General features: G+C 40.6%; 1 protein-coding gene across 8 annotated transcripts in view; it reads left to right on the top strand.

Moving 5' to 3' along the window:
- The first annotated feature begins 231 nt into the window (after positions 1-231).
- The window catches only part of LOC138172153 (lipase member K-like), a 38,659-nt gene continuing 23,824 nt past the window's right edge, over positions 232-15,066 (top strand). For 3 of the 8 annotated variants that reach the window (XM_069101773.1, XM_069101775.1, XM_069101781.1), the window contains exons 1-3: positions 11,732-11,898; positions 12,381-12,499; positions 13,401-13,515. In XM_069101773.1, coding sequence (XP_068957874.1) covers positions 11,814-11,898; positions 12,381-12,499; positions 13,401-13,515 — 319 coding nt within the window. In that variant the 5' untranslated portion in view covers positions 11,732-11,813. Of the gene's footprint in view, positions 400-11,731; positions 11,899-12,380; positions 12,500-13,400; positions 13,516-15,066 lie in introns of those variants that run through there. The other 5 variants (XM_069101776.1, XM_069101777.1, XM_069101779.1 and 2 more) reach the window with 5 other exon arrangements.

The following is a 15,066-nucleotide window of genomic DNA, read 5'->3' on the forward strand; positions in this document are numbered from 1 at the left end:
TGACTCCTTCACAAAGCCACATGGCCTCATCCACAGAGCCTGCTAATCAGCCTCTTGGAATACTTGGTAATTGGTGGCTGTCACTGTAGGGCATTTATTAATACATTTTTCTAAAGGTTCCAGCAAACTAGGGAGGACCCAAATATGTGTGGTTGACTAATAGACAACATGACTGAATTCCAACTAGCTGGGCAAAGTAGGGTGAGAGGCACAGTCCAATTGGCCTCTCCCAATAGGAGGAAATAGAGTGTGGGCTTGCCCTGATTGCCGATATTGCCCAGTCCCTCTCCTCTAGCAGAAAGCTGCCACTGCACCAGCAGAGGGGACCTTGGTGTTTGAACCTCGGCAGGACTGACTAGTGGGCACCTAGCCTGGGCAAAAGTGGCTTCAGCTGTTCTTGTAAGAAGTCTTTTTTCTACCTACAAGTTCATAAGGTTATTTGGGAGAGGATTGGCAATAGAGATTGTGGGGATGTTTAAAAAAATTAATATTCTCAAAATGGGTTTTTAATGGCTTTTAAAAAGGGCCCTGGGGGTCAGGAATTGACCCCAAGGCCTCTTCTGCCCATACCTTGGGGGCAGCTGGCTCTGTGAAGTGGGAAACCTGTGAGGGGCCTTCTCAGGACCCACTCTGTGCTATTCTCTTCTTGTTTTTTGCAATGCAATGGGGAGGTGAAGGGTGGAGAGGAAGGAAGGCAGGCCCAGAGATCCTTGATTTTCCCTAGAAATTCAGTACCTTGATAAGAAACAATGGTGTGTGACAAGAGCTAGTCTATATGCAAGAATTATATTTGAGAAGGAATAGCAGTTAATAGAAAGCCTTTCTCCTAGGGCATGGTTTGACTTGAGATGCATAGAATCTGACTCGGCAATCTTTATCTTGTTTATATGTGTGTGAGAAAGAATGTATAGAGGGAGTGTGTGAAACAGTATGTGTGTATGAGTGTTCGTGATGTGCGCTCATGTGTAGGTCAGCATGGTACAGTGGGATGGAAGCTCAATCTAGAGGCAGAGGACCTGGCTTCAGATTCCAAACCTGATGCTTATTAACTGTATGACCTTGGAGAAGTCACGTACCCTTCCTTGTCTTTCTAGAAAATTATGCTGTGGAGTAAATGAGCTCTGAGGAAACATTTTGTTCTATGATTCTAGAATTTCACAAATCCTTTCAAAAGAAATGCAAAATGTGGAGTGCAGAAAGGGGGAGAAGGAAGGGACATTGGAGGGAGAGGGGCTCTATGTTAAAGACACTAGTAACATATATTAACTCTTTAAAGGAAAGAGTTTTTTGAGGAAATTAAGTCTTTCCAATGAAGAGACATTTCAGAAACATGTTACTAACATTTTAAATACCACACTTCTCTTTTCCTCCTTGCATATAGGGAACTTCAAAAAATGTGCTGTAGTACATTGCACTCAAGTGTGTGTGTGTGTGTGTGTGTGTGTGTGTGTGAGTGTGTGTGGGTGTGTGTGTGTGTGTGGGGGTGTGTGTGTGTGGGGTGTGTGTGTGTGTGTGTGTGTGTGTGTGTAAATAGCACTGAATGAATCAAAGCACTTGGGTTTCAATCCCTGTTCTTCTGCTTAAGTAGCTGTGTGACCCTGGACAAGTCACTTCCTCTTTATAGCCCTCAGTTTACTATTCTATAAAATAAGGGGACCAGACGAGAGCAAAGATTCTTCCCTTTAGGTCCACAGAGCCCCCAAGGGTGTGTGGATAGATATCAGGGGGTCTGTGAACTTGCCTAGGAAAAAAATTACATTTTTTAAATAACTTTTGGTTTCTTTTGCAATCATTAGCATTGTTTTAGGAATTTAAATACTATTATGCAATATAATTATAATATTAAAATATGGTAAGCTTCACTAGATTGCCAAGTGGGGTCTACAACACAAAAAAAGTTGAGGTTCCCCCGGATTAGATAATTTCTAATGGCCCTTGCCACTCTGAATTCATAGGATCCTATATTCTTTCTGCCATATTTGGAGAAGACAACGAATAAAAGCAATTACTGACCAACATTTCTGCTTTCATATGTAAATATATATATATATATATATATATATATATATATGATTTGGAAAAACTCTTTTATTGAGCAGAGTAGAACTCATGCTTCCTTGCCATCATAGCAGAAGGAAGGAAATAAGGCACATCCCAAGCTTTGCCTCTGGTGCAGAGCTGAGCTGGCTAACAACCCCACTGTCCAGCTCTCACTTCCCACTCCAGCTCTTACTGTCTCCTTTTCATTCCTTTCTCTCCTGGGCTTGAGTCACAGGCTGTCGATCTTTCATTGCATCTCCAACCCCTATAGGAGGATGTGGTAGCCCTTTATTCAGTTTTTTTTTTTTCAAACGCTTTATTAACTTCTGATTTACATCATTCGTTTCCGCCAGATTTTGAGTTACAAATTTTCTCCCCGTTTTTGCCCTACACACTGCCCCCAAATAGCAGTCCCACAGGATATCCCCTCCTCCAATCTTCTCTCTCCCATATTTTCTCCCATACCCCTTTCAACTTTTCCAGTGGGTCTCTATGCCTCAATGCCTGTGTATTTTATTTCCCAATTACATGTAAAATAGTATCGATAATAGTATACACACACATCTATCTATCTATCTATCTATCTATCTATCTATCTATCTATCTATCTATCTATCTATCTATCTACATACATATTTGAATATATGATTTTAAAACTTTGAATTCCAGATTCATTCCCTTCCTCCCTTGTCACCCACCCTTACTGGGAAGGTAAGCAGTTCAGTATAGGATGTACATGTGTGGCTAATGCAAAACAATAACATAGTAGATATATTGTAAAAGACTGACTATATTTCCCTCCCTCCTATCCCACCTCCCACTTGTTCTATTCTTTACTTTGATCCCATCCCTTTTCAAAAGTGGGTGCTTCCAACTTCCCTCCCCCCAAGCCTGCCCTCCTTTCCATCATCTCCCCTGTCATCCCCTTCCCCCCCAAATCTCCTGGAGGGTGAGATCCCCTATTTAGTGTGTATTTCATTCCCTCCTCAAGTCAAATTCAATGGGAATAAGGTTGACCCATTCCCTTTTGTTTTCCTATTCTTCCCCTCCTTTGTAACCATTTTCCCTTGCCTCTTCTGTATGAGATAGTTTACTCCATTCTGTCTCTCTCCATCTCCTCTAATTATATTCCTCTCTCACCTCTTAATTTCACCTTTTAAGTATAATTTCTTCCTGTTAAATTTGTCCTGTGCCCTCTATCTATGTATACCTGTAAACATATATACACACATTCACATATGTATTCATATGCCCATATACACTCCAATATAGACATATGTATATATATATATATATATATATATATATATATATATATATTTCTATTCCCTTCAACTACTGAGAAAAGTTTCATAAGTTACAGTTATTGTTTTTCCATGTAGGGATGTTAATAGTTCAACTTTGATAAGTTCCTTATGATTTTTTTTCCCTGTTTACCTTCTCATGCTTCTCTTGCTTCTTGTATCTGAATGTTAAATTTTCTGTTCAACTCTAGTTTTTTCAACAAGAATGCTTGAAAGTCCTCTATTCCACTGAATGACCATATTTTCCCCTGAAACATGATACTCAGTTTTGCTGGGTAGATGACTCTTGGTTTTAATCCCAGCTCCTTTGCTCTCTGGAATATCGTATTCCAAGCCCTTCGATCCCTCAGTGTAGAAACTGCCAGATCCTGGGTTATCCTGATTGTGTTTCCACAATATTTAAATTGTTTCTTCCTGGCTGCTTGTAATATTCTTTCCTTAATCTGGGAATTCTGGAACCTGGCTATTATATTCCTAGGAGTTTTCTTTTTGGGGTCTTTTTCAGCAGGTGATCAGTGGATTCTTTCAACCTCTATTTTGCCCTCTGGTACTAAAACATCAGGGCAGTTTTCTTTGAGAACTTCCTGGAGGATGATTTCTAGGTTCTTACTTTGATCATGGCTTTCAGGTAGTCCAATAATTTTTAAATTATCTCTCCTGGATCTATTTTCCAGGTCAGTGGTTTTTCCCATGAGATATTTCACATTGCCTTCTATTCTTTCCCCCTTATTCAGTTTTAAGATGAAAATATCAAGGGAAAGAGGGTGAAATTATTCAAGCATATAATATAATGGTCCATTAATTTAGATTCTGAGAGCAATGAGATGGAACAGTGAATAAAGCATCAGGCCTGGAGTCAGAAGGATCTGAGTTCAAATCTGACCTCAGACACTTACTAGCTGTGTGACCCTGGGTAAGTCACATAACCCCCTTTGCCTCAGTTTCCTCATCTGTAAAATGATCTGGAGAAGAAAATGGCAAACTACTCCAGGATCTTTGCCAAGAAAACCCCAAATGGAATTACAGAGAGTTGGACATGATTGAAAATGGTTCAATAATCAATCGGCTCACAAGGCTGTTGTGGGAATCCAATGGGGCAGGTAGCACACCCAAAGTGCTTTGCAAACCCTAGAGCTCTCTATAACTGCCGGCTGGTGTTATGGCTGTTACATGTTACATCTGTCACTGACTCAGCTCCTTTATCCTGCTCCTATCTTGGTGTCTCCCATGGCCCCCATACAAGATTAATCCTCCTCGTTACAAATCGAGTCCTCTCTCAGATGCCTGGAGATGTATGGGAACTCAGCTGCTGCTCAGAGCTATTTGTGGTGTCTCAACATTGTTTCTGTTTGCGCTTCTGTGGTTTCTATGCTGATATCAATGGGGTGCAGGTAGGACTTAGACCCAGGGCCAAGAATGTAGAAGCAAAGGGCTGACACACTTCTTTGGCATCATGGGATTGGAAACTGAGAACTAGAAGAGACTTCTGAGGCCATTTGGTCCAGACCCCTTATTTTTATGAATAATAAAATCAAGGACCAGGGGAGTTAAGTGACTTGCTCACAGTCACACAGATCAAAGACCATAAATTGAGAGCTAGAAAATACCCTAAAGGTCTAAAGATGATTATCTTAGAGCTGGAAGGAACCTCAGAGGACAACTAATTCAACCTTGGCCTCCCCAGAGGAGGCGCTGAGACCTTGGAAGGTCACAGGCATAATGAGGAGGAGAGTTGGGATTGGTAACCAGGTTCTTTGACCCCAAATCCAAGACTTTGTGTCTACACTATGCCTCCTTGTTACAATGAAGAAAATAGAGGCCAAGCGAAACTGGCTGTCTTGCCCAAGGTTCCATGTGAGAAGCAAGATCTGAACATGGGTCTCCTGAGGTCAAGTCCCATGTTGTCTCCATTTTACCTTGATGTGGTTTTAGGATTTCACTGGATACTCTGAAACTGCTGTCAGCCTTCGTGCTGTTCACCACTGTCCATGGAAGGAGGGAGCTAAGTAGACAGAGCATGTTCCCCTATGAGCAGAAATGGGACTTCTCGGTTTTCTGTCAACCATACCTCTGATTCCTTCACTATTGTTGATAGTGGGGACTGTTGGAGTCTGGCCTGGCTAAGCAGGTCCCAAAAGGAAGAACAGATTAGAGGACCAGAATCCAAGAATGTAAAGGGAGCTGGGAGGCAAGGCTGGAGCAGAATCTCCTCCCTAACACCTTCCATCTCTGCTCAAGGACCCCAAAAAGGGGGAATCTGCAACCAATGAAGGAAGTCATTTTGCTTCTGTATGGAATTAGCTGGGAAGCTTTTCCTAACATGAAATGTATGTGTCTTAATGCTTAACCAGGAGTTCCTTAATAAGAAAACAGAATCATTAATCCTGAATCATTCCAACATTAACCAATTTCCAGTCAACAGATGCAATCAGTCAATGAAGAGTTCCTTCCTAATCAAATTCTATTATTTTAATTAGATCTACTGTCTCATTCAGTTAGTCAGTCAGTCAGTCAACACACATTTATTAAGTGTTTACAGGCATTGTGGTAGGCACAAAAAAATGTTAAAAATATAAAGTCTCCACTCTCAAGGAGCTCGCAGTCTCATGGAGGAGACAACATGGAAACAAGTATGCAAATAAGCTAGCAACAAGCTAGATTGGAGATAATTCCAGAGAAAAGGAGCTCAGGCCATGTTTCCTGTAGAGGGTAGAATTGAAGCTGAGACTTGGAGGAAGTCAAGGACCTGGGGGCAGGGATGATGGGGGAGAGGCCCCCCCCCCCCCAGGCCTGGAGGCTGGTCAAGGGAAATGCCTGGAGTCCAGAGAAGGAGTGTCTTGTGTGAAGAAAAACAAGGAAGCCCTTATAACTGGATTGGAGACTATATGAGAGTAAGGTATAAGGAGACTAGAAAGCCAAGATGTGTCCAGTTCATTTTTAATTGTTTTTCCAGTTACACATAAAAACAATGTTTAACTTTTTTAAAATGTTGAGGTCTTAATCATCTCCCCTCCCCCATCACTGAGAAAGCAAGAGATTTAACAGAGTTTATGCACCTACAGTCACGCAAAACATATTTCCATGTTAGTCATGTTGTAAAAGAAACACAGACAACCCCCCCCCCCAAAGAAAATTAAGTTTTTAAAAAGTCTGCTTTGATCTGTATTTGGACTCAACCAGTTCTTTCTCTGGTGGTAGAGAGCATTTTTCATCATGAGTCTTTTGGAAGTGTCTTGGAACATTGCATTGCTAAGAATAACTAAGTCATACAGGGTTGATCACTGTATACAATGTTGCTGTTACTATGTACAATGTTCTCCTGGTTCTGCTCACTTCACTTTGCATCATTTCATATAAGTCTTTCCAGGTTTTCTGAGAACATCTTACTTGTCATTTCTTACAGCACAGTAGTATTCCATCACAATCACATATAGCAACTTGTCTAGTCATTCCCAATTAATGAGCATAGCCTCAATTTCTAATTCTTTGCCACCACAAAAAGAGCTACTATGAACATTTTTGCACATGTAGGTCCTTTCCTTTCTTTTTTTTTTAAATAATCTCTTTGGGATGCAGACCTAGTGATGGTATTTCTGGGTCAAAAGTTATACACACTCTTATTGCCTTTTGGGCATAGTTCCAAATTGCTCTCTAGAGTGAATGAATCAGTTCAGAAATGTATTACTATCCCAATTTTCCCACATCCCCTTGAGACATCAGTAATTTTCCTTTTTTGTCATATTAACTAATCTGATAAGCATGAGATGGTATCTCAGAGTTGTTTCAACTTGCATTTTTCTAATCAATAGTGACTTAGAACATTATTTCTTATGACTATATATCATTTTGATTTCTTCATCTGAAAACTGCCTGTTTATATCCTTTGACCATTTATCAATTAAGGAATTAATTATATTCTTATAAATTTTACCCAGTGAAAATTTTTTTCACAGTTTCAATTACTAATTGTATATTTCCCTCCATTCTATTTTTTCCTTGTTTATCCTTCTCTCTCTCCTTTCACCCTGTCCCTCTTCTTTTAATTCTGACCACCACCTACCCCAAATCAGCCCTCCTTTCTATCAGCCCTACCCTGTGCCCTTGTTTCTTCCACTTTTACATCTCTGCAGATGGATTTTTATATCCAACTGTTATTCCCTCTTTGAGCCAGTTCCAGTGAGAGTAAGGTTCAAGCATTATCTGCCACCACCATTCTCATGCCCTTCGCTGTCAAAGCTCTTTTGTACCTTTTATGTAAGATAATTTACCCCATTCTACTTCTTCCTTCCCCCTTCTTCCAGTGCATCACTCTTTCTCACCTCTTAATTTTATTGTTTTTAGATATCATCCCATTATAGTCATCCCATTTTCTCACTCCTGAATTTTGTTTATTTTTAGATATAATCCCATCATTGTCAACTTATGCCCATGCCCTTTGTCTATGTAGATTACTCTTAATAATGATAAAGTTCTTAAGAGCTGTAAGTATAATCTTCTGATATAGGAATGTAAACAGTTGAATGTTATTGAATCCCTTATGATTTCTCTTTTCTGTTTACCTTTTTATGCTTTTCTTGAATTTTGTATTTGAAAATCAATCTTTTTTTTTTTTTTGTTATCGTTCAGCTCTGGCCTTCTTAACAGGAATGTTTAGTCTTCTATTTTCATTACATGTCCATTTTTCCCCCTGAAGGATTATGCTGAGTTTTGCTGGATAGTTGATTATTGGTTGTAATCCTAGCTCCTTTGCCCTCCAGAATATAATTTTCCAAACCCCTACTCTCATTCCCTAGTCCTTTAACATAAAAACTTGCTAAATCTTGTTTGATCTTGACTATGGCTCCATGATATTTGAATTGTTTACTTCTGGCTGCTTACAATATTTTCTTCTTAACCTGGGAGCTCTGGAATTTGGCTATCATATTCCTGGGAGTTTTCATTTTGGGATCTCATTAGGAGATAAATGATGGCTTCTTTCTATTTCTATTTTAATCTCTGGTTCTAGGGTATCAGGGCAGTTTTCCTTGAAGATTTCTTTTTGTTTTTAAAGCAATTGGAGTTAAATTACTTGCCCAAGATTACATGGCCAGTTATTTTGTGTGGGTGATAAGTACCTAAGGCTGGAACTGATCCCCAGTCCTCCCAGCTCTGAGGCTGGCACTCTTACTCACTGCGCCACCTAGCTGCCCCCTTGAAGATTTCTTGAAAGATGATGTGTAGGCATTTTTTTTTTATCATGGCTTTCAGGTAGTTCTGTAATTCTTAAATGATCTCTCCTGGATCTATTTTCTAAGTCAATTGCTTTGCCCAGGAGATTTCTTATTTTTTTTTCATTCTTTTGATTTTGCTTTATTTTTTCTTGATATTTCATGGAGTAATTAGCCTCTACTTGCCCAATTCTAATTTTTAAGGAATTGTTTTCTTCAGTAAGCTTTTGTACTTACTTTTCCATTTGGCCATTTATGCTTTTTAAAGATTTCTTCTCTTCACTGAATTTTTGTACATCTTTTTACATTTGGCCAATTCTGCTTTTTAAAGAGTTTTTCTCTTTAGTGGATTTCTGTGCCTCTTTTTTCCATTTGGCCTATTTCTATTGTTTTCTTTAATGTGGTGTTTTCTTCGGTATTTTTTGTGCCTTTTTTTACCTAGCTGTTGACTCTTTTTTTTTCATAATTTTCTTGCCTTGTTCTCATTTCTTTTCCCAATTTCTCCGCTACCTCTATTTGTTTTTTTTTTAAGTCTTTTTGAACTCTTTCAAGAATTCTTTTGGGGTCTGATACCAATTCCCATTTTTTTTTCTGAGGCTCAATCAGATCTTTGCTTTAGAAAGATCACTTTGGCATCTTAATGGAGGTTATATTATAATAGAGAGAAACTTTGGGCAGGGAGATCAGCTAAAAGGCTATTACAGTAATTGAATTAAGAAATTATATGGGCCTTAGTGTGAAGATGTGTGAGTAGAGAGAAGAGGCCTAAAAGAGAAATAAAATAGAAAAGAGGGAGGAAATAAGCATTTATTAAATGCCTATTATATGCAAGGTACTTTACAAATATCATCTCATCTGATCCTTACAACCTGTGAAGTCAATACTATTATCATCCTCATTTTATAATTGAAGGAACTGAAGCAGACAAAGGTTAAGTTGAATTATGGGAGATAAGATTTGAACTCAAGACTTCCTTACTCCCAAACCAATGTCCTATCCATTGTCTATTCAGTGACTTGGAAAGAGCTTCCTAATATCTCATACATTCACCTCCTTAACTGTCTCAAAGCCAGAGGATAAATGGAGGTGAATAGAAGAGATAGAATTAACAGAACTTGCCAACAGAGACTATGGATCCATATGGATCATTAGCATCAGAACTAAGATTCAAACCCTGTTCTTATTTCAAATCCAACTCTATTTCTCCTGGACCACAGCTCTTCTTGGAAAGCTCACAGACCAGCTTTATAAATTTACTCAGGTATTACTCACCAATTTCATGAGCTTGGCAAAGTTCATGGCCCCTTTGGAGCCTCAGTATTCTCATCTCATGCAGTGGCTTCTCTGAACCTCATCAAAGTCCAATGAAGTGGGTAGAGTGAGGACTCTTTTTCCCTTCTAAGAATCAAGAACACTGAGACACAGAGAACTAAGGTAGCTTTTTCAAGGTCACAGAGTCTCCAAATGGCAAAGTCAGGACTAGACCACAAGTCTTCTGGGAGACAGCATGGCTTTGTGGATAGAACATTCTACTTCGAGAAAGGAAGACCTGAATTAAAATCCTACCCTAGATACTTAACTGTATTACCTTGAGCAAGGCACTTAACAGCTCTCAGCCTCATTTTCCTCATCTGTAAAATGGGGATAACAAGAGTGTCTATTTTCCAGGGTTGTTGTGAGGATCAAATAAAAGTGTTTTGAGAATATTAAATCCCCCTATAAATGCCTGCTATTATTATTTGTACTAATAATATGCCAAGTTTAGGATGATAGAGTCACAGTCTTCTGTGAGGTAAAGAGCTTGGGCTCAATGATCTACAAAGTCTCTCTCAGGTGTAAAATTTAGTCCATTGATGGATCTCTGTTTGGTCTGTGGCTGGGAAAGAGTGTTCTGTGAAGTATTTCAGTCATATCACCCATACTAATTTGGGTGCTAAGTTCTTGGACTAGGTTCTAAGCATTAGACAGTCTTTCTCATAGGTACAGATTTCTCCTCTCCCTTTCACTTTGAAATGTGCAGATATACCTTAAGACAGTTACAGAGCCAGAGCATTTCAGAGGTGGACTGGAGCTCAAGGGCTATCAAATCCAACCCATAACTGACCCATAAAGCCCTCATCATGAACAGGTGGGCATCCATCCTCCTGTGGGAGACCTCCAGAGAAGAGACCCTGCTATCTCCCCAAGAAGTCTATTGTACTTAGGGGTTAAGGAAAAGGTATTTATTAAGCTCTTACCTTGTGCTAAGCTCAAAATACTTGGAAGCGTTCCCTTCCCTTAATATTTAATTTTCCTCTTTGTTATTGCCCCCCACTCCCAACCCCTGCTCCTAGTGCTGCCTCTGAGGCCCAGCAGAGCAGACCTAGTCCATCTGTGGGCTAACATTTCTTTAAAAAAATTTAATTAATGGAATAAAACAAATGTTTCCCTAACATAGTACAATAAATAAAATGATTGCATTTGAAACTATGAATTTACTATGTGCAACTTACTATTTCTTTCACATATACAACAAAATTGTCAGGTAAATTTCTTTTTTTCTTCTGTCTCCCCACCCTCACCCCAGAGATGTGTTTCAAAGAGGGCTAGTACAGGCTCTGGGCTATTCCTGGGGGCCTTTTACATACCTTAATAAGGCCCTCTGCTCCCCACATGGGGAATTGGCAGAGAGTTGGGATGTGGATTGTGTTATAAAAACTTTCTCAATTTAGAAGCCAGGGACCTTTGTCTAGGATCATCAGAAGTGGAAAGGGTCTAAGAAATTATCTAGTCAAATCCTAAAATGTCAAGTCAGTCAGTAAAGCAATCAGCTACTATGTACCAGACTCCAGGATAAGCACTAGGGATTTTCTTCATGCAGATGTTGCTTGAGCAAAGTTTTGATGAAGACACTAAGGGTAAGCCTGTTGAAGTGATTTGTCCAAGGTCACACAGGTGGTATGGCACAATCCATCACAGATAGGAGAGTCCCGGGTTTAGCTTTAACAGCCTTGCTTTGCCAGATGGCTTTCTCAGACTCAATAACCCATCAGGCTAGATCTTACCACATATTGGAGATAAACCTCAGCAGGTAAGGAACCAAACTGGGTGCAGCTGAGTTATAAATAGCAGCTTTAGTGTGTAAGCATTTATCTGTAAGGCTCCTCATTAACAATCCACAGGCACCCCCGCAGACATGCCCTTTTTAATAATCAGCTCCCCTGGCTTTCTACCAGTAAGCCAAAAGAGCAGGGGGAAGAGAGACTCCGTAGGTCTTGGCAGCATGGCAACTTCCCACAGGCACCCTGCTTTGTCTAGACTATTCTCAAGAGACCTTAGAGGCCATCTGGATCGACCTCATTTTATAGGTGAGGAAAGATATTGAATGGACTGCCCAGAATCACTGGGCTAGGGAGTATCTGAAGCAGGATTGAAGTCAGGTCTTACTGGCTCCTAGTGCAGGGCTCTGTGTGTGTGTGTGTGTGTGTGTGTGTGTGTGTGTGTGTGTGTGTGTGTGTGTGTGTGTGTGAAACATATATGTCTCATGGATTTAATGATGAAGTCGGACCAGTTGTAGGCCTTTTTTTTAATTATTATTTTCATTTCTGGACTTTTAAAAAACCACATCTTTGTAACCTCCAGGTTTTAATCCCTTGTTCACTCCATGTTAGTTCAGGACAGGAGCTAGTGATCCACACCTGCATGGCTCTGAAGCCCATCAGCAGCTGGGACTCACTAAGAGCCACATTACTGGAGTTGATGTTGTCATAAAGGAAACTGTAAGGGGCTTCATTTTGGAAAAGAGCCCCTTGGTTTCCACAAGATCATTCATCCTCTGCTTTTGTTTCAGACAGATTCCAAATGTGGAGCCTTCCAGTCATTGCCTGTTGGATGCTCATTATTGGAACACGAAATGGTTACAGCTTGAAAACCAGAATCCCAGAGAATCCAGAAGCTAGTATGAATCTCGTAAGCCATGTTATTGGGGAAACAGTCATTAGGTTGGACAGCATGTGGGCTTCCAAGATAGCGTCTTTGCCCAGGGTGGGATCCATAATTGGCCATTCACTAAGTAAAGCCCTGAATACCACCATAACTGTGGATGGTTAGAACTTTGGCCAGGGTAGGGAATGATATTGTTCTTATGGCATTATTTCTCCCGGGATCTGACATTCATTAGCCACTTTGTGACCTTGGACAAGCCCTCAGTCTGACCCTCAGATTCTTCATCTATGATCTTGTTGAATCATTTCAGTCATGTCTAACTTTTAGAGATCCCATTTGGGGTTTTCTTGGCAAAGATTCCAGAGTGGTTTGCCATTTATTTTTCCAACTCATTTTTGAGATAAGGAATCTGAGGCAAACTGGGTTAAGTTACTTGCCCAGGGTTCCACAGTCAGTAAATATCTGAGGTTAGATTTGGACTCAGGAAAATGAGTCTTCCTAACTCCATATCCAATGCTCTATCCACTGTGTCCCTCAGCTCCCCCACCTCATCTATAAAGAGAGGTTATTATTCATTCTACTCAGGCCCCATAAAAATGGGAGCTATGCTATCTTAGGTATGCTATCTTATTATCTTAGATACTTAAGATAATTATCTTATGTATCTCCTATTATTCTTCTCCCTGGTCCTTCAAGTTTCCCAAAGTGTCCTCCTGAACTATGCTTTTACCCTCTCTCCCCCGCCCCCTCTCCTTGCTTCCTGTAATTCCAGTGAACAAAGGACCCTTGGAGCTTATAATTGCATACTCGCGTTCCACATAGATGAACAAGAGAATAAACATAGCAACATTGATGGGCATCCATTGGTTGAACTAGGCTGATACAGACTGCAAGACCAATAAAAATATGTCTTCTTTCCATACAGAGCCAGATTATGTCTTACTGGGGCTACCCCAATGAACAATATGACATCGTGACTAAAGATGGCTACATTCTGGGCCTTTATAGGATTCCTCATGGGAGAGGATGTTTAGGAACAGGTAAGAGTAGAAGGAAGTATTTGGAAGGAGGGCTTTAGTAGAATTGCTTAGGGCTCTGTGCTAAGCCTCGTGCTTAGAATATCAATAACTTGGATGAAGGCACAAATAACACAACTTTGGAAGTAAGAGCACCAATACACTGGATAAGAAAGCCAAGATTCCAAAAGGTCTTGACAAGCTAGGCCATTGTGCTAATTTTAACCAAATGAAATTAATAGAGGTAAATATAAGGTCCCGTGCTTGGATCCATTTATAAAAGGATCAGGTTGAACCCCAACCTGATATGATGACCTATGATCTGACGGCCAAAATCTCACTGGACTCTCAGGTTGCAGCCAAGAGAGGCAGACTGTCTAGGATCAGGGGAAGGGGTCGATAGAACTGATGTTCTCAGCGCTGGTAATGCCACATCTAGAAGGTGGGTCCAGTTCCCAGCACTGTCTCATTTTAGGAAAGACATTGAGGAGCCAGAGAACACCAGGAAGAGGGAAACAAGCATGAGGAGGAAACCTGACATTCATATGAGGAGTAACTGAAGGAATTTGGGGAGCTTGGTCTGGGTAAGGGAGACATGATGGCTGTGCTCAGATGCGGAAGGGGAGTCATGTGAAGGAGACATCTGATCTGGGCTGCTTGGTCCTCAAGGGCAGAACAAGGAGCAATGTGTGGAGACAAATTTGGGTTCTAGGTCAGGGAAATCTCCCAACATAAGTAGCTGTCTGAAAGTAGATGGGCTTGGAAGGGAATGGGCCCCTTTGTCATTTGAGGTCTTCAAGCAAAAGGTAACAGACCACTTTGATTGAATGTATGAATGAATGAGTGAATGAATAAATGAATGAATGTATGCAAAATATATGTTAAGGATCTACTCTGTGAGGTCACACTGGCTCTGAAGATACAAAAAAAATTAAGATAATCTGTCCTCACAAAGAGCTTCTATTTCAATTTGAGAAGATAAAACCCATATAGAAGAAGTGGCAAAATAAGGAATTTGGGTCTGGGGAGTCACAGGGATGGGGAATGGAACCATAAGGTTCTGCCCAGAAGCAATGGAAGTGTTAGTTGAATTATTATCTCTAGAGTATGAGGTAGTAGATCAGGCTGGGGTGGGTGGGAAGGAAATGTGAGCAGGTGAGGGAAGATGGTAGGATATGCAGGATGGTGAGATGCCCAGGGTGGATGGATGGGTGGGCGTGGGATGGATGGATGGGTGGGTGGATGGATGGGCAGGTGGGTAAATGGATGGATGGGTGGGTGGGTGGATGGATGGGCAGGTGGATGGATGGATGGACAGGTGGATGGATGGGCAGGCGGGTGGATGGATGGGATGGGGAGCAGGACATTTGCAGTCATTTCCTCTCTAATCAGGACAGCTTAGGATCTGAGTTCTAAAGCTGAGGGAAATAATTTCCCAGACCAGTTATAGACCCAGAAATGTCTGGACAGGCTTATGTGGCATCAAATGCCTCTGAGTTCCCTTCCAACACTAAGATTTTTTTTAATTTCACTTTAAAATTCAAGACATGATGGGATCTGAAACTAAAGTGACCA

The sequence above is a fragment of the Petaurus breviceps genome, unplaced genomic scaffold (genome assembly GCF_028583685.1).
Source record: "Petaurus breviceps papuanus isolate PSGF00001 unplaced genomic scaffold, PetGlider_PUasm1.0 490, whole genome shotgun sequence".
Taxonomy (NCBI): Eukaryota; Metazoa; Chordata; class Mammalia; order Diprotodontia; family Petauridae; genus Petaurus; species Petaurus breviceps.